General features: G+C 44.7%; 1 protein-coding gene across 3 annotated transcripts in view; it reads right to left on the bottom strand.

The window, feature by feature from the left end:
• Positions 1 to 2,463: 2,463 nt before the first annotated feature.
• Positions 2,464 to 19,452, bottom strand: part of adgrv1 (adhesion G protein-coupled receptor V1) — a 103,563-nt gene continuing 86,574 nt past the window's right edge. For all 3 annotated transcript variants that reach the window (XM_076730479.1, XM_076730480.1, XM_076730481.1), the window contains 4 exons: positions 15,855 to 15,976; positions 9,994 to 10,179; positions 7,654 to 7,831; positions 2,464 to 2,945 (listed from right to left, as the gene is read on the bottom strand). In XM_076730479.1, the coding sequence (XP_076586594.1) occupies positions 2,827 to 2,945; positions 7,654 to 7,831; positions 9,994 to 10,179; positions 15,855 to 15,976 (605 nt within the window). In that variant the 3' untranslated portion in view covers positions 2,464 to 2,826. The remainder of the gene's footprint in view (positions 2,946 to 7,653; positions 7,832 to 9,993; positions 10,180 to 15,854; positions 15,977 to 19,452) is intronic.

Raw genomic sequence — 19,452 nt, 5'->3', positions numbered from 1 at the left:
TGAGGATGTGGTGATTCACTGAGAGCTGGAGGTGCACAGTCATCATCTGAGTATCCATACAGGCAGACTGGAAAAGAGCGTGAATCAGCTGTTGCCTGCTCGTCTGCTGTCTTATCTCCGGCGTTCCCTCTGGGCACAGACAGATAGAGAGGGCGCACAGACGAGACGAGACCAAGGACTTCCCCATGTTTGCCTCTTGTCTTGTGTCTCTGGGACCAAGGCCGGTGGGTTGGGACATCAAGCTGTGCCTGTTAAATTGCTTTTCACTGTACAGCTAAGAGAGACGATTTAGATGGTTTGAACACTTTTACTAAACCTCTCAGCATCTCATCAGAGACTCTGTGCCTGCAGAAAAGTTTTATTACTTTTATATCAGCCACCAAATCAGTGCCTCACATACCTGAAAATGTCTCATTCAGACATCGTGCACTCAGGAAGAACCAATTCCACAACAGCACATCGCACATTTCATCATATCTAATCCTTGAGCTAAGGTTCATTCTTGACCTTGGAAATAGTCATTTCAAAGGAAGTTCTTATCATAATCAGACTCTGAACTGTTGGTTACGTCACTTTTTATAAGAATTGAACAAACGAAGTATAAAGAGTTAATTAGGGAGCTTTACAGGGGGTGGCAGGTGGAACCAGGCTAATTGTGCTAAGCTAAGCTAACCATCGTTGGGCTCCAGCATTTTTAGCTTTTAGTATCAATCTTCTCATCTCAGTCTTGCATGAAAGTGAATAAGGGTCTGACTATTCCTCTATGACCAACAACCACCTGTTACATTATTATGCCAACGAACAAATCCTGTTTATTAGCAGCAGTCTTTCTTTTCATCCCAACTTTTGATGAGCTTTTCTGAAGACTTCAAACATCCATTTCTCAGCGTGCATGAACTAATTTAAGCTTGGTTACTGATCAAACACTTGACCCCCAGCATTAGATAAGATTGTTTCTGCACACTGTGGTTAATTACATAACTAAAAGATGCCATGTGCTCTGGGTTTCCCCGTCGTCAGCAGGTTTTAAGCAGCAGTTCATTTAGATGTGTATCAGAAAACCAAAGGTCTGGAGGCCTTGGTGCTTCTTCTGCAGCACATCAGTTTTCTGTGCACTATTCAGAAATTAGTGATGTTGGTTTCTCTGTGTCTCATTAACAATGATGACATAACACAGTCTACGGGCAATGCAGTTTACTCTAATGGATACATAATGGAAATATGTCTGAGCTCTAATGTCGCCATGATGGCAGGCTGCAATAGTGCATGAAAATTAATTGCTTGTGTCTTAACTGCTTTTCTTAGAAGGAGGTAAACAATGAGACAGGCCCCTCAGAAATGCAAGAATCATGTTAAATGGACTTAAGACTTTGCTTTTTCTTTGTTTTTCTTCAAATCCCAGAGGAAAGACGCTTCGAAGACGGGCCTCAAAAGTGATTTAATCATATTGCAGAAAACAGGGAAGACGTGCACACTGAACATTGTTGTGTTTGAAGGTATAATTTGTTCAAGGGTAGAGGTGTTTCTGGGACTCCCCGTTGCGAACACATCCCACAGTGTGCTTGCTGCTTTGCTCTCAGTGGTGAAAAATTGCCACAGAGGTGGACAGAAAAACAAAAACAGGGGAAACAAAGAGTTCTGCACCTCCTGCCAGGCTGCCTCTCCCTCTGTAGACAGGGGAGATCAATAGGTTTTATAGATTTCAGAGCAAGGAAACACTGGCTCTGATTCACTTCCTTAATAAAAATACCTCATGTGTGAAAGAAGAAAAAAAACTTTCTTCTTCCCTCCTATTCTTCCCTCTACAGTCTCACCCCCATTAGCCTGCAGGAAGGAGAATGAAGTCATTAACCAGTGGGAGGTAGATATATAAAGAAACAGCATTTTCTAGCCAGTTCCATAGCGTCAAAATATCTTCAAGTAGCACGCTCGTGGCCTGCCGCTGCTCGGTTTTCTCTTGCAAACTTCTTCTCTCCAGCAGTAAAAGTAACAGCCTCTCGTGCGACCAGGAGCCAAGTGCAGCAGTCGAGGCGATGTCAGATGGAGGTTAAAGGTGGGCGCAGGGGTCAAGTAGACGTCGGATTCCAAGAGGTTCAAAGCTGCTGTTGAAGTTAAAAGGGGAATATTTGCTTGTACTTTCGACCCACATGCCCCCGATTCTTCACAGAGCAGATCAAAGACGAGCCTTGGCTGCGTGCTGCTCGGTGAAGCTGATTCAAACATGAGTAGTATAATTCAAATTTTACAGTATTTTAAGTATTCTCCACACTCCAGCAGAGGGTCAGTGTGCAGTTTGTGAAAGGCCTGCGAGGCAGCGATCATTCTCACAAACCATCCTCCATGAACGTGTGACCTCTGACCCCACAGCAACTCACTTACATAACCATCAGAGGCACCGTCCAGGAGTGAAGTGCCTGTTTGACAGATTACGAGCAGGAAAAATGGAATCAGCACAGCCAAATGTAAAATATATGGTAAATCATTTATTAACAATGTTACACAATTTCCATCCTCATCAGTTCTGCTGAGGGCACGTCTCATTTTCTAGGTCTATACAGAAAAAAAAAAAATCCAAATATACATTCAGAAAACCATCAAGGACTTTAAAAAAAATTAATTTAGTAAAACATTTATGTATAGGTTCATATATATATATAAAAACAGATGTACAGTAAAAATCACATACAGTATCAAACATCTATATGAAAACGTTCTATTCAAAAAACTGTTTTAGTGCAAAAGTATTTTATAATATAAAAATACTGTGTTGTAATTTGTTTCTGATATGAAGAATAGAGGGCGTGGGGTGTGTGTGAGGTGAACAGGTTAGAGGTGTGTGTCAGCGATGGGGATTCGTCTCAGCTCGACTATCTGCGAGTTGGTTACGCTCCCTCCGTCGTGGCTTCCAGGGATGGACTCGTTATCGCTGACGTTAAGGCCGGTCCCTGAAACACACACAGCTGCATTACGCATCTGTCCAAAAACATGATCTTCTTTGTGTTTGTGAGAGCTGCACGAGCGGGGTAACAGATGCACAAGAGGGAAGACCCAAATGCAGATGCTTGAGGCAAAGCTGCAGTTCAGTGATTTTAATGCATAAAACACCAAAATGCAAAAGCTTACAGGGACGAGGGAGTCCAGACAGGCACAAAGCAAAAACCCAAAAACACGAGGAAACGGGCTGGCAGGCTGGTCACAGCACAAAGATGAACTGGCAAGGTTGGAGGGAGAGCAGGGACAGGCTAACGAAGGACAGGTGAAACCAATCAACGATCACAAAGGCGGGAAAAAAACAAAGACAGGAAGTACACATGACACAAGAGGAGAGTGAACCGTCAACATAAAACAGGAAATGACCAAACTCGAGTTCTTTATGCAGTGTGTGCAAGATTTCTGCAGTTCAGTCACATGAATTTTGAACAGTGTTGGACCATCGGATATCCACAGTTTCATCAGTTCAGCTGAAGAAATGCACACAGTTGATCATCTGAGGATCATCTGTCACATTTGTGCAATTAGTGCTAACATGGTATTATGTGATCAATACTGTTTGTCATGATCAGACAGCGTGCTGCACTCGGATCAGTCGTGCTAATAAATGGAGCAGAGTGACAGACTGGAGGTAGGCAGCGAAATAAAGTAAGTCATTATGAGTCAAAGGAGAAAAAACAGAAAACACAATCTCACTAATGCTCCACAGTAAGGACTCAAGATCACATTTCCATATGTAGAAATACTTGAGGCTACTACAGATTCACCACCCACGGTCACCCAGGCATGTGTATTCTCTGCTGTGGGCATTCAGCAAGAAGAAATCATAGTTAAATCCACCAAGAGGGTTACAGTATGTTCTCAGTCTGTTTGTTTGCAGGACATCTTAAGAGCCTCCAGGGTTCATTGTGCTCGGCTGAAAAATGAGGCAACAGACCAAGAAACAACAGACGAGTTTCTGTGTCAATCCAGTGACATTTTTAACTGAGCTAACAAAAAACTGAACAAGAAAAAAATGTAATTTAAGTCTGGATCCAGACTCACATCTTCAATATCAGGATAACAAACTTAGAGAATTATGCGACCCTGGTCTTCTTCTTTCTTGCTTCCTAAAAAAGTTGCTTTGGTGCTTCACTTTTCTCGTGTTTAAGCTGCTATTCTACAATATTTCTTAATTTCAGACACTGAATAATTGTCCCTGCGTCGGTAAGGGTTGACAGTTGCCGCTAACGATGCCAAACGCAGCCTCCTTGTCGTTGGTTCAGTCCTTTGCATTGTGCATCAAACGGTAGCCTACAGAATAAGGCGACCTGTGACTTCTGTGTCATAACCAGCGGAGCGTCCAGCCCGGCGATGCGTCATGCGCTCAGGTGTGTCAGGGCTCTTTCTGACGCTGAGTGTTGAGTACAAGCTGCCCTTTAGCAATAAAACCAGCGCGTTAATGATCAGCTCTCACTCGTACTGTGCTCAGAGTAGGCGTGCGCTCCTGTGCGCGTTAATGGTTCACTACCAAATGAAGTGTGAAGACCGTCATTACAGCACTACTCGCTGACCTCCGTCAGGCGGTGCCCCGTTATGTAATTGTGATTAGGGAATTATCTCTACTGCTGACTGACTCAGATCAAACCAGGTTACAAGTTCAGTGTGACACGTGTGGACAGAGAAGGTCAGAAATGCTCTCATGACAAGCTGAAACACTTGACCCAAGTTTAGCAGAGAGGTTGTTTTTAAGCACATTTGCGTTGCATTCGAGTGTCCACACAGCAAACATCAAGTGTCTGCTTGACAGTTATGTGATGCTGAGGCCGTGCCAGAGGTCTGCGACGAGCCAACTGATTTGACTTAATTAAATCTAGCGAACTTGCCTCTTTGCTACCCTGAATAATATGAATGATCTCTCCATTCTGCTGAGCTTGCAGGCGAGGGGGCCAATAAATTCCCTGGCTTGTCTGCCGCAGCCTCAAGGCTATTTAAGGTTGACCGCCACGCCGGCTCAGGCCAGCAGGGAGAGGTCAGGAGCCAGAGACGAATGTCCCGCTGCTACAACTGTCCACTGGAGATGGGACACACGCACACACGGACAAACACACACCTCTGGGTCTGACTCTGTCTCCATACAGTCAATACGAGGTTGTCTCCGTCCAAGACTTTGCGTAACACTATCCTTCAGCCTAATCCACCTTTATTAACACCCGTCAGTCTCTCGAACTCACACCTGCTCGGAAGGACTTTTAATTCGGCTCTCTCCATGGTTACAAACTTTGTTTTTCTTAGATGCACGCTAGCAGGTCTCAAGTGGACGTAGAATCATTAGTTATCGTTTCACGTAGATCTACGTATTCTCTAATTCTGTTTTCTGTGTCACAGTGATCTGGGACAGAGACCCCACATGAAAAACAGATGTTCTGTGGAGGATAAACAGCGGATATATTCTGTGTGCTGAGGAATATGTTCACAACATGACTTTGTGGCGACTGGCCAGAGTTTGAGGTATTAATAAGCAAGTTATGGTCAGTGCATGCGTACCTAATGGCTCTTTGCCAATTGGTCAGAAGTTCGGTAAAAGTTATCAAATCAGAAGAAAGTTCTTTTTCGAGAGAATAAAAATTTTGTGTTGTGGAAAACATTTTGAGACAGCTGCATGTGAACGACCTTTCCTGACCTTAGTTTTTACTCTTTACTGTAGCTTCAATAATAACGATGATCTTTTTCATTTACAACCATCAGTGTGTTTGTGCATTATCTGATGTGTTCTTGCTGCACACACACCGGCGCTGCACTGAGGTCCCTGAACAGACGCTGTGAGGCTCCAGCCAAGTAAAGTTTGATGTAGGTTTCAAGTTTTTAAGATTTCAGATACATCTCTGATGTCTGACCTCATCAGCTTCACATATTCACCTTCAACTAGCTGCTTGTTAGCACACCTATTAGCAGCATATTGACTCTTTTTTAGTCATTATAAAGCACGTATTAATGCCTTATTCTGCACGACCATATTCTACAACTGCTAGGCTATTAGCTAAGAGTTTTCCCTCCATAATCTCCTCATTATTGCTTATTGATAGCAACTAAGGAAGGTGTTAATAACTTAACCCTTAATAATTCTGACATCAAAACGTGCTTTATATAAGTGCTGTACAATGACAATAATGCTGCTAATAAGCTAAGAGATAATGTCGAATATGTCGAGCTCATCGTTCTCAAACGTCAAACTTTTTTTCTACCTGTTGAAGGGATAACGTTTACTTAATCTGCAATGAGACTCACATGTTTGAATGCTGCAGGAGCAGCGCCAAACAGCCGAATAAATAAGATGTACGTTCTAAATTTGAGGCTATCCTAACTGATTAAACTAATTTGAGGCTCAGATTAGATTTACAAGAACATCGCCGCATTTATTCTGCGTTAACTTAACCAGTGACAGAATTCAGTTTATCCACATTAACCGCTGAGGTGAGACAGCCGGCTCCGCGTGCACCTTCGCTTCATCTCAGTGGTTATTTTTCCAGTGTGTGAAAATGAGCCCAGCGGAGTCGGTCGCTCTCCGACAGCGTCTCACATTAACAGCAGAGGAGAGTCCCGGCGCTCTGAAGCTCCTGTTGGCTGCAGTCCAGCTGGGCCTGATTCTCATTCGGACGCTGTGGAGCAATTACTCAGTGATTTGAAAGCGTAAGGAGTGTGTGTGTGTGTGTGTGTGTGTGTGTGTGTGTGTGTGTGTGTCTTGGTGATATATCAGTGAGCAGTTTGGATGCTCAGCTCATGAAACATTGATGGCAAGAGAGGAAGAATGGTTTCCATGGCAGCAGAGAGATTTAAGGTAAGCAGAGGAATGACGATGTACATGCACGCACACACACACACACACACACACACACACACACACACACACACACACACACACACACACATAGAAAGGCAATATTATTTCTCTCTGTCCTTGTCTCTACATGTATAACCTCATAACATCTCTATTTTTCTGCTTCCAGCCACATGAGCCACGCCTGGTTATAAAGTCTTTATTTTGGAAGCATGTTTTCCTTGAATGTTTAAAAAAGTATTGTGGTCAACACATTGCATTGTGGGGATCTTTTGCACGGCACACACTGCCTCTGTTTTTATATTTTGTGGACAAAGTTTGGACAGAACACGATGTTTTCATGCTCTCAGTTGGACTGAAGCGACGTTTCTCGACAGACTCGATATGTAACAAACGAATCTTGTAAAAGCTGGAGGAGACTTCAGGAAAACAAAAGAGAAATAAAAACCTGGAAACTCTTTCACCTTTCTGTGATGACACTGCTGACATCGAAGAGGAAATTAAATATTATATTGTGCTCCAGCCATGTGTTTTTACTGCTGCGTAATTTCCCAGAAACTTCTTTGTTTGTACTGCTGCTATCTCGGTCAGTTCTCCATTAAACCTCAATGGGACTTTCCGCTTTAAGGCAGCCTCAACAAATTAATAAACTAAAACCAATATGCACCAAGAATGAGATATAATGTGACTGTCTGGATGCATTTCAGTAATTTTTATAAGTCTCTGAGGTCGAATAATGGGACTTGGAACTCATCACAAATCGAAAATGATGTGGAGAAGAGAAACTTCTTGTGCTGCACCATAAAAACAATATGAAAGTGTGTGCGTGCTGGTGGGATCCTCACCGGTTTTTAAGGCAAATATGAGGTCGTCGAACTCCTGCGACTCCTCGTCTGCGGCGACCAGGTTGGTGTTGATGAAGCCTCCCTCGGTGGCGTACGTCTCCATCACAGGACTGGGTTTAAAGACGCTGCTGGGCTGACTGCTGGGACGCAGCGAGGCCCGCTCCCAGTCTGCTGACACCTGAAACACACACACACACACACAGCCACATCAGCACACACACATGCTACATGCATGTACTACAGTCGCTATTGACTTGGATTCAGCTTTGAGTCTGAATGAATAACTTTAACCCACATTATCATGTAAAGCAGCTTATATAGAGAGTAAATGTACTTGCAGCTACTACATATCATAGTTGACCAAAAATGCTGTTCAACGCCCAAAAACCTTCACACGGACGCAGGGCAAACCAGGTCGACCATCCTCATCATCAAGCCTCTCACACGCACACAAATACACACACATAAGTAGGATTAGTGAAGCAGAGAATGGCTGTCAGCCGTGTAATCATGTGTGTGACGAGTTAGGGTCAGGCAGGGTGCACGCTGTCCGAGCACCCCGAAGGGTTAAGGCCAACCCACGGGGTCACGCCGGGTTCATGGGGTGAGAGGAAGGTCAGTGGGTCTTGGTTGTCATAGTTTCGGGTAGTTTAGTAGTTTAGGGCTTCGTATTAAATCAGCCGAACAACACAGGACTTGTGCTCCCAGCACAGTTAGACAGATGACATTTTATTTAGTGTTCTGGGGAAAAAATGCTTTATTCATGTATCCGTGCAGCAAAAAGGAGATGATGGGACAGAAGACGGCAGAGAGTGGAATAAAGAGCGACTACAGGGATTTTTTAACCACACAAGCACATCACTGTTTGGGTGTAACTCTCCACTTCTTCACAACAGCTGGGTGAATCCATTACCTCCTGCTGTTTTACGCTGTGTTTGTTTATTATGAATGTCCATGTTCATGCATAAACGTGTGTGTGTGTGTGTGTGTTGTACAAGCGTCTGAGGCTTGCTGGGCTGCCACCAGCTCAGAGCATCTCAGTGGGGCGAATGAAGCACCGCCAGGCACCTCAGATCTGTGGCGTCCACTTTGAGGGGATGACTCAAGCCTTTCAATAAGCTCCTCAACCCCAAAATGACGTTCCTCTAAATCTCTCCTAAACACACTTCAATCTCCATTCAAAGAATCCACTCTGCAAATCGACACTCATCTAACAATGACACTGCCACTCATTGCGGCCTCTCTCTCTGCGCTCTTATCTGTCTTACTGGGCTGTAGCCAAATCATGGAGTGTGCTCTCATGAATAAAACAAGATTACTGGATTCCTCCATGTGGAAAGAGACTGAGAAACTGAGAGGGAAGGAGGAGTTCCCAGGAGTAATGAAGTTAAAGCTGCCCCCTTTCTTCTCCGTCGTTCTCTCCCCCTCACCAGCTCAGTCCTTATAGGGTATTCTCCAGGGACAAAGCTGCTGAGGAGAGCTGCAGCTGAACTGCTGCATGTGTGTGTCTAAGCAGTGCGTGTTCAGTGTGTGTGTTGCATGACAGAAAAGGTCAGAAGAGGAGCTGATGTGGGCGTCCGTGGGAGTTATGAAGACTGACCGTTTACACACACAGTTTTACACAGATGTTACATAACGAGAATCGGTTTGAAGCAGACGGGCCAGAGGAGTGTCGCTGTTGTAAAAACGAGTGACTATGAATGTTCTCTGAGGAGTCACGCTCAGCTGATGTGAGAAATGTGTGGAGGAGCAGCGGGAATGGGCAAATAGAGCCATGGGAAAGAGGGCATGGGAAAAAGAAGGGAGGGAGGAGAGTCAGGTGGAACACGGCGAGGGAAGGTAAAGCCAAGACTGAAGTGTAGTGTTCAAAGGATAATTCCAACTATATATATATTTTAATTTCCATAGTTTGAGCTATCAAGATAATATTTTACTCACACCATCTTTCAAGTGGGGCATGGTGACACTGCCTGAACACAAACCAAGACTGGAGGTGAATCTGAATGATTCAGAGATGAAACCAGAAGTGAGCACACCCAAAATGTCACAACTATGGCAGGTTTAAATTGAACCAGGAAGTGGAATTTGGACTCCTTGCTGCATCTCCAGGTCTCAGCAAGGAAGACTGTGAGCTTAGTGTTTTTATAATCGAGAGAAACGAAGGCCATATCTACAAGCAGGAGATCATAAAATCCATTCAGTTGTGAGATAAGGCCATTGTTAAGAGAGTATGACGAAGCGCAATGGAACTAAACCAAAACTTCTAAGAATAAGAGGTGGAGAGTTTGGCACATGAGGGTGATAAAAACTGTAAATCAGTATAGCCGAGTATGTGTTTACCTCCTCCATGGCGCTGATGAGATTCTGAGTCGATTTGCTGATGTCGCCCCCGACAGTGGTGGGTCCCCCTCCCTGGTAGCTGGAATCTGGACCATCGTGGCCGCTCATCTCCACTGTGTAACTGGCTTTAGTTGGCCAACACAGCTGGTTGTGCATGACGAAGTACACTGCAAACACGTACAGGCCCTGCAGAGAAAGTGGGAAAAATAAGCATTAAGGCATAAGATATGGAATCTGTAGCATCGTTAAAGTGACACTGCAGTCAGGATACATTACTGTTAAACAATGGAAAATGTAACTTCACATCTCTTAATGAAGAATGACCTCATCATCAGGCCATGACATCATTGGCACCCTGATATTCCTGCTTCTTCCACTTCCTCGTCATTACCAAATCCCCTTGGTCAACAGCACCGGGCTGAGAATTACCCCAAAACACCCGAGTGTGAGATACCACAGGGCCATCCCGTATTTCGCAACACCCATCACCGGGCGATGACGGCAGACAGAGATGGAATGCACAAGAGTGTGAATGTGTGTGCGCACGGGTGCGTGCAAACACACAATCCTCACACACAGAAACACACACTGTGGTTCGGTGGAGAAATGGACATAAAGGAGGTTCCTGGTTCCCATGACGGACAGAGAAAAACGACATTTCGATGGTTTGAGAGCAACTATCATCAAAACAGAGATTTTAAACATGTTGCAGCGACAGAATTTTTTAAACATCTCTCTTCATGACGAGACATATTCAAACTATAAAGCTGAGCATTACCAAACCACCTGCTTCTGTTTTATGTCTAACAGAGCACAATGAACCGCAGAGCAGACAGCCGATAAACACAGAACAGTAAACTCGCCCAGCACGCTGCTTATATGAAGCAAAGCGATCATCATTACCCATGTAACCGAGGGATAGCGACACTGAAATGGGATTATAAACAGTGCTGATGTTTACAATCACCATTACAAGGAAGACATCAGGAACCATAACTGGAAATTGTGTGTTTATGGACGCACTGTTAAAACAGGAACATGCAGCTTGCAGGTAGGAAAAAAAAAAAAAGGGCTGCAAATAGATAAAAACACATGGAACACATAACAGGTCATTGGCTGTGCTTTATAGCCCGCTGTTCCTTAAAGAGTGAGTTATGCAAGCCGTCTGTGAGCGCTGCACATCCTGCAATAATACACAGTTCAGGGTTAGGAGCTCAGGTGTGGAGCGATTATACAGTCATGACTTCTTGTTTGCATTTTCTGAGCATGAAATTAAAGAGGGAACCTTCCTCGTGTGTTAACATAAAACAGTGCCCGAAAGCAGCCAGGTGTGTCTTCACGCTATCCACTGTGGCACGGATGATTAGCACAGATCATTAGCGGGCTGTGCAGCCTGAGGGACGGGCTTTACCTCCGTAGGCCTGTTATGTAAGTGTTCCCTCATCAGCGGAGAGGCCACGTCTATAGATATGGAAAGCGCAGACGTAAGGAGAGGAAGGACGGGGAAGGGGGTGGGCGGAGGGGGAGCAAAGCTTCGATCAAGAGAAAGTGAAGAGGGGTGCAGCAAAGACCTCGAGCAGAAACATTTGGAGCCAATAAATGGTGACGGGAAGGAGGAGAAGAAGAGTTAGTGAAGAGTTTCATACAGAAAAAGTGTCTTCTGAACTGGCTTATCTGAGAGTGATAGTGTTGTTTTGGGGTTCAATGTCATTTTTGTTTTAAACTGGATAATTGACGCAATATTCCCTTCAATCCCAACATGGAAAAGTTGTGTTGTGTTGTGTGGAATCATCTTCCGTGCTCATGAAAGCAGCAGATCTATTTCCCCATACATCCTAATTCTTTGCAGGCTCCACACAGCCGATCCCGTGTGTGCGGACACGTGTGGCCCGCGTCTTCTTTTCCATAATAACACCCAGATATCCTGTGTCCTATTTTTAGGCGAGCACAAAGGTTGAATGAGGAAGCGGAGGTGGAATTGAATTGTAATGGAGCATGGTGCTGCTTCACTGCTGTCGATGTTTCACAGCGAGGCAAGTTTTACCGGCAGAGGGGCCGCCGCAGGAGGAGATAATGAGGGGTGGTGCTGTGGTGATTTGATTATTGTCTTCTAATTCAGCCTGATGTGGCACAGATGTGGATCCAGAGTAACAGTGTGGTACAATGGAAAAAGCGGCATGGAAGGAAAATGAGAGAAAAGACTTAAAAAAAAAACAGCGCTCTGTGGATGAAAAAGTCTAATTTTGCTCCTTATCACTGCACGTATGATCAGTGTCACAGCTTGGTTCTATCGACTGCCCTGCTGGAAACTAAAGGTTGCCTTCCACAAACACAGCGCTCAGTAAGAAAAGACTGATCTGTGCTCTGCAACACACACACAGCTGTGCACAGCTGTAACATCTGCGGCTGTTTAATGGCGTTCAGTAATCAGCTGTTGGGAGGTGCGCCACACAACCACATCAACAACAACACCAAGGTAAACATGGAAAATTCTCCTAATGGAAAATTCACGGCATGAAGGAAACAACAACAACCGCTCCACTGCACTTTGCAACAGAGACCTACAACATAATGACTTCCAACCTCAAGGCAACGGATCAAAACGGAAACCGATGGCTTAAAGACCTGAGCAGTGTGTTTAAATAAGCCGACAGAGGAGCAAACAGAAACAGGTGGGACGATATGTAAGTTGAGTGCAGAAGGGGTGACATGACATCTAATCTGAACAGATCTAACGAGGGCGGATCATCACAAGCTTTGGTTGAAGTCTTCTTGTGCAGCAGTCTGCAAAGAGCGCTTTCATCAGAACTTGTTGCAAAGACACCGGGACAAACACAGACGAGACCTTCTCTGAAGGTCTGCGTCTGTTCTGAATCACAACAAACTCACTGCCATCAAGGTTTGCAGAGAGCTCGATGAGAGGCACATTTTCAGGATCCCATTTGCTTTCATTAAACTTCCATTCAGTCTCTAATGGAAGTCCCACAACAACACAAAATGTCAGCCCTCTTACTGCAGCTCTTTTCCCTTCCACAGCTAAATAAATTAAGTGCACACACACACACACACAGACACACACACACACACACAAACAAATCTAATTGCTACCATGCTTGGTTCATGGCAACAGCGTCTCCATCGACACGGGGAGTCTTTCCTTTGCGGTGCTTTGTGAAAACTGGGTCAAATGAGTTTGTTTACTGCTAATCAATGTCCTCGTCCTTTACCTGTCTGTTCCACTCAGATGAATCCTTCTTTAATCCTACTGCAGACCCACACCAAACCCCACAGGCTCCCGTTTTAGTCTGAGCTTTGAGGTTGCGATGCAGGAGCTGGGACTGAAAATCAATTGACATAGTTCTATCCCAAAAGACTTCTTTTCCTCCCAGAGAACGCTGAGTTTGAAAAGTTGGCGGCGAGGGTCAACTCGCCAGAAAATGTCCCTCCAAGGGCAAACTGGATGCAATAGGAGGCAATCTATTAGGCAGGCATGAAGTCCTTTTATGTTGCATTTCTCCTCTCTCAGTAGAAACGTAGCTGATTACCAGCAGCAGGAGACGGGTGTTTTATGTGTGATTTGGTGTGTGTGTGTGTGTGTGTGTGTGTGTGTGTGTGTGTGTGTTTTGTGTGTGCGTGTGCGAATGCATGCCTGTATGTTTGTGTTATTTGTTTGAAGGCAGACGTCGGAGGACTGGAGGCAGAGAACCAGGAGGCCTTGGGGGCCTAAATCAAAGACAAGAACACATTAAGGTCACTCCAGACGGAACAAAGGACTTTAATTTGAAGTGCTCCTATGGGATGATGGCAGTCAGAAGAGCAAACTCGTGTCTAGAAAAACTGTGACAAAAACGTTCAGGGAACAAATAAATGGTCACTGATTCTCTCAGGACAAAAGGGAGCGAGTCACTGAACTGTGGACAGACTTAAATGTGTTCAAAATGTAAATAAAATGTAAAATATCCTGTGATTGACAAACACGGTCATATCGCCACTGACTTAACAAAGCGCACCGCCACACTATCGGTCAGCTGGAGAAACTGACCACATGATGTCACAGAGTGAGACAAACTCAACTGGAGCTCATAAACAAGTGTTAAGTGCGACATCGACTGTTGGCGTTGACATCACTTCTCTTCATCAGTCACTGCACCAGCAGGAGAAGTTGACTTTGGTGCAGCACTGCCGTCTCTTGCACGTGGATGCCACATATCACCGCTGGTTACCACAGACCTCTTATGGCACGCTTTACAGGCAGGTGGTGTCTCTCAGAGGAGACCGCAAACATTTATAGATTAAACAGGAAAGAAAAGAAGCTATCGTACCAAAGAGAGCGGGGCCGGGAGAGCTTCCTGGACATTACTGACTCGAGATGCAGCTACACTCCTCTGCTGCTGATAACTCCTTTGAAACAAGCGCTAAATCAATTCTAGCTAGTCCGAGTCCCAAGTTTTTGATTTAAGCTTCTGTCTCTATGTTGAAGCCATGCTAGCCTTTCCTAAAGCTTCCAAATTAGCACTGGGACATCATGTGACACTGTTTGACTATAAAAGTATACTCAGATGGTTCAGCAGCCCTTTCAGGTTATGAGAAAGCTTAGTTTAGTGAAATTCTCCCACACAGCCATCAAGTATCATAATAACACTACATGGCAAGATTAGACAAGAATAAACTAAAAATAATCCACTTAGTTATGATGATGCACATTTTTGTCTGCATATCAAAACAGTGACACACTACAGATAGAGCCAGGCCGCAGAGAAATCTACGCTCTAATAAAAGCCACTATGAAACACTGGAACCAGTAGCATTAGCTGAGCTCAACCTCTGATCATTGATGACTGTCTGGTTACTCTTTGAAGCCACGGTAGCGGTTTAAATGTCTGGGCTGGCTTCCAGCTGTGAGGAGATATTTGGTGAAAAGCGTTATCTTGTGCCTCATTAACGTGCCTTTATCTCGTCTGATACCGAGAGCACGGAGTCAGAATAAAGACAGGGAGCAGCAAATCAAGAGACAGGCGAATAGAGGGAAAGTAAACAGGCAGAAATACAAATGGAGAGCGGAGACAGAGAGCGGCTCGGTGAGATGTGACACAGTGATAACCCTGCCTCTCTCGCCGCTCCTCAGGCTCTTGTTGTTCTGGCTCGCCAACACATCAAAGCAAGGCTTCAAAGTGAGGTGAAGTAGCCTTCATCGCTCTCCTACTCTCTAAGTCAACAAAACACACACTCATTTACACGCACACACCAGTCTAGTGGCCTGAATCATCAGTACGTTATTTGTGGTAACTTCCAAAAAGCCCTCTGATCATCACAATCCATGAAATGCAAACACAATGAGCAAAAACCGTAAGGAAGAATAAAATCTAATCGAAGCGCACATCCTGATATCATTACTGAGCCCAGTCCCATCCTAACATCCCTCAGCTAATCTGTACAGCTTCAAAATAGCAACATTTGGATGGTAGGTAGATTGGAGATTTGGGAGGTGATATCAGGAGCGAGTGAACCTTTAATGCCGTCAACTCAAGTCAAACCTGAAAAAAGAATGCTTGGCAAACTCCAAATCTGCTATTCAAGCTTGAGGGTGCAGATCAAAACATTTCTTAAATTAGTTTCACTTCATAACTCTGCACTGGGGACATTAGCAAAGACGACAACTTACATTAACGTAGAAGGAACCAGTGAAATTAATGACAAAACTAATGATTAGATTAAGAAGGACTATGATGAACAGTGAACCGGTACATTCGTCTTTTTGGAGTGTATAACCCAGAAGGGAATAAAGAACTATACATGAACAAATACACATGTAGGGAAGCATGTAAACACACAAATAGATTAAAAAAAGTCAACGAGCTCACCAGCAAGCAGTTAAAGATGACGTAGAGGATGAGCATCCACAGGTACCTGTAGCCCATATGGAGTCCCGCCCACAACCAGACCAGGGAGATGAGCAGGAACAGGTAGAGGACCAGCGGCACCTCTGGAGCACAAGATAACAACAGAGGAGGATTAAAAAACTACGTCTGCACAAGTTAGCACATCAAAAACTAAATAAAACAGATAACTGAAGTGTATTCACTTTACACTGTGACACCCTGAGTTCAAGCTTATGATACCTGCGGTGTTAATTGTATGACACAGACACACACACACACACGCACATACAACTTCACATGCTTCACACTTCATGCTTGATTCCAGATGTTGGCGTGGCATCTAGGTTCTGGCTGACGTACAGTATTGTATGTTTCTGAAGCAAAAGGCTGATAACGCCCAACAGCGGGGCAGGAAGAGGAGAAGGTCGGGGTGTTGGAGCTACAGCCTCAGTTCAGCACTGGTGTACAGGCCTTATTCTGCTCCCACAGTCTTAATGAGTGCACGTGGTGCACATGTGGACTCCTGACTAAAGCCCAAAGAAGTGACTGCTGTACGCTGCTGGAGAACAGAAACACAGACACTGAAAACTTCCATGTTTAGCCACTTTGATATATACTGTATATTTAAAGGAGTGGCAAAGTTTGGGTGCAAAGAGAGATTATCAACATGGAAATATAAATGACCACTCTGCCCAGAGCTGGAACATCCAAAGTGCTCACTATTCATCTCGGTTTGCACTCAGTAATCAGCACACCCTTTATTTAATACAGCCCTAACAGCACCCTCTCAAACACATGCAATCCACCACTTGAAACAAAGCATACAAACACGTGGCCTGGTGCTACACTCTTCCTCCTGCATGCTGCATACAGTGAACACACACCACACTGTACACAGCTGAAGAACGTTCACACAGACCTTCTGTATTTGGACAGCGTCAAGTGTTTCTAAGATAAGGCAGGAGGTCTTTGGTGCACGTGTTTCTAAACTGAGCTCTCCTGCTAACCTACTTTCTGTCAGGGCTGAGACACCACATGCAGTGCACGATACACAAGGAGAGCTGAAAGCTGCACCACTGACTTTATTTCTAAAAGTGAGGACAGAGCATTTGTGTTCCTTAAACAATGCCCTTTGTGCTATTCGGGATTCATGATGCGAGAGCTGAAGTGAACATCCTCAGTCTGTCACCGAAGAGGAGACTAAACGAAGGCCACTGATGCTGCACCTCGTCTTCATGGGTTCACAGTGTTCCTCGCAGCTTGATAAAATCATTCCCGATCCTTTTATTAGAACAGCTAATTAGAGGACAAACAAAATGAGTCAACTGTCAAGGGTGAGTCATCAGAGAGCAAGGCCCGATAAGTAAAACAGCTCATTACTATCCAGCTTGTTTCCTTCAGGAGGGAATAATGAAGCGCACCACGATTGAAGCAGCTGCTGAAACAAGTCAAAATACTGTACAATTCAGCGAAGGGGGTGTTCGTTTTAAAGACCGTTTTACAGAAAATGAAAGAGAGGAGTGCATTTGCAATATTTCATAAAGTTGTAAGTGTTTTCATTAGGCATGCAATGTCAGTGACGCTGGATGTGGATTATATGCATTGTGTGTGTGTGTGTGTGTGTGTGTGTGTGCACACTACTTGAAGTACTGTGTTTCCATTAGTGTTTTTCGTGCCACAGAGAACATGATGTTCTATTGATAATATTCATTCAAGCTCCACGTGGTCATATTTACCGCGACCCCACAGAGAGCATGTTTCAAACTGACTGAACTCTCAGCGAATGGAATTCAAGGCGACGCCTTCAGAACCAGCTCGGACTCACGTAAACGCTGACCCTCCGGTGGGAAATGGAAAATGCTCCGGTTCAGAGTGTCACTCCAGCTGTAGGGGAGTGACACTCCCCTACAGCTGGGGGGGTGTAACACTGGCTGGTGTTATGTAGGACAGACTGTGCAGTTCACTTCACAAGTAGGATGGAGACACAGGGCACGGGGCCCAGGTTTGCACAAAGAGCCCTCACTTAGGTGCCACTTCCACCACCCTGTCAGTCCCACTCTGCTCTTGTCTCGCTGCCCCTTTCCTCTGGAGTTATACCGCCTTAGCGTTTCCTTTCTCTTACTTCTAAAGCCTTTCAGACTTCTTTCCTGTAAGTGATTAGTTATTCTCCCAGTGCTGTGGGTGTTGCTGTGCTTCAGTATTATGATTTCACACCTAGTCTCTTTGTGCTTTACACCCACTCCGGGCATTCTGTCTTATTTTGGTGTGTTTGCTCAGAGTCGATAAATCTGCCTAACGAGCCCGCTCATCCGTTGCTTTTCACCACTTTACTTCTCACACTTTCTGCTGCTTCCAGTCAGCGCAACATGGGCTTTTTCGATCTCTCTCTCTTTCTTCTATCTTGCGCGTCTGTCTCCTGTCTCCTCCCTCGCTGGTTTTGAGTTTTCCAACCATGTAAGCACATTCCAGTTTGTGGACAGGGCAGAGTTCCCACAGTAAGAACAGGTTCCTCGAGCCAAATGGAGACTAACTGCAAAATGCTGACTGACTGTTTGGCTTGATATCAGGAGGAAGAAGCAGACAGAAGCAGAGCAGGCATGAGTTGTCCACTGTATGTGCACATATGCTGGTGTGTGCGTGCGTGAACATGCATATGAAAGCCTTCGCACAAAAACAGGAGCGAGGCTCGCTAAATGATGTCATCTCTCCATCTGACGGAGCTCAGAAGAAAACAGTTTAACCCCTTAAAGAGCAATTTCTGCTCCAAACTCTCTCCCCCCCGTCATTTTCTCTGCACATGATCGAGCTACTTTTCCCCACAGGAGGACGGGCCGAGCTGGTTCCTGGTGTGAGAAGACAAACCGAGAGGAGTGCGTGGGTTCAGCAAAAACAGCTGGGCAGAAACTCAAGACGGCACTGACATTACTGTCACAGGGAGGTCAGCAGCTGTAATAACAACAAGCTGGAGGGAGCGTGTGTGGAGCGCTCACGAACACCCCACATGCTAGTAATCTGTGTGTGTGTGTGTGTGTGTGTGTGTGTGTGTGTGTGTGTGTGTGTGAGCTATGGGTGAACATAAAGGTGCAGTACAGCTATGTTTCTTAAATCTGATTGAATTGCAGAGAAAGCAGAATAACACTGAAGACACTGAAGGAATTTATAAGTAAATTTAGCAACTTACAAAGAAAAATAAGCCCAACAGTGATGGAAGAAGAGCTCAAACTAGTTATTCCTAAAAAAAAACAAAGCTATAAAACACTCTTAACTAAACATATTGATTTGAATTCTTGGTATGTGCACAACTGTGAACAATAATATCTAGGACGCCGATAACGAGGCTATGACACGAGAGCAAAATGTAAACATGTGTTTGGCATCCCAATAAAGCAACTGCACGGCTTCAAACACACAAAGCACATAATGCAACGCTGAAGTCGAGCCTCATCCATCACGTGTATTTGTTTATTTCCACATTCCTGACCAATAAATGATCAAAGTGCATTCAGGGAACACCTGGAGCCATAAAAACCAAACAATAATAGTTATTCATTCAACTCTGCGCTGTTGAAATCAAAAGTCT

Source organism: Chaetodon auriga, chromosome 5 (genome assembly GCF_051107435.1).
Source record: "Chaetodon auriga isolate fChaAug3 chromosome 5, fChaAug3.hap1, whole genome shotgun sequence".
Classification (NCBI taxonomy): Eukaryota; Metazoa; Chordata; class Actinopteri; order Chaetodontiformes; family Chaetodontidae; genus Chaetodon; species Chaetodon auriga.
Note: the sequence above shows the minus strand (reverse complement) of the source record. Positions and strands in the feature narration are given on the sequence as shown.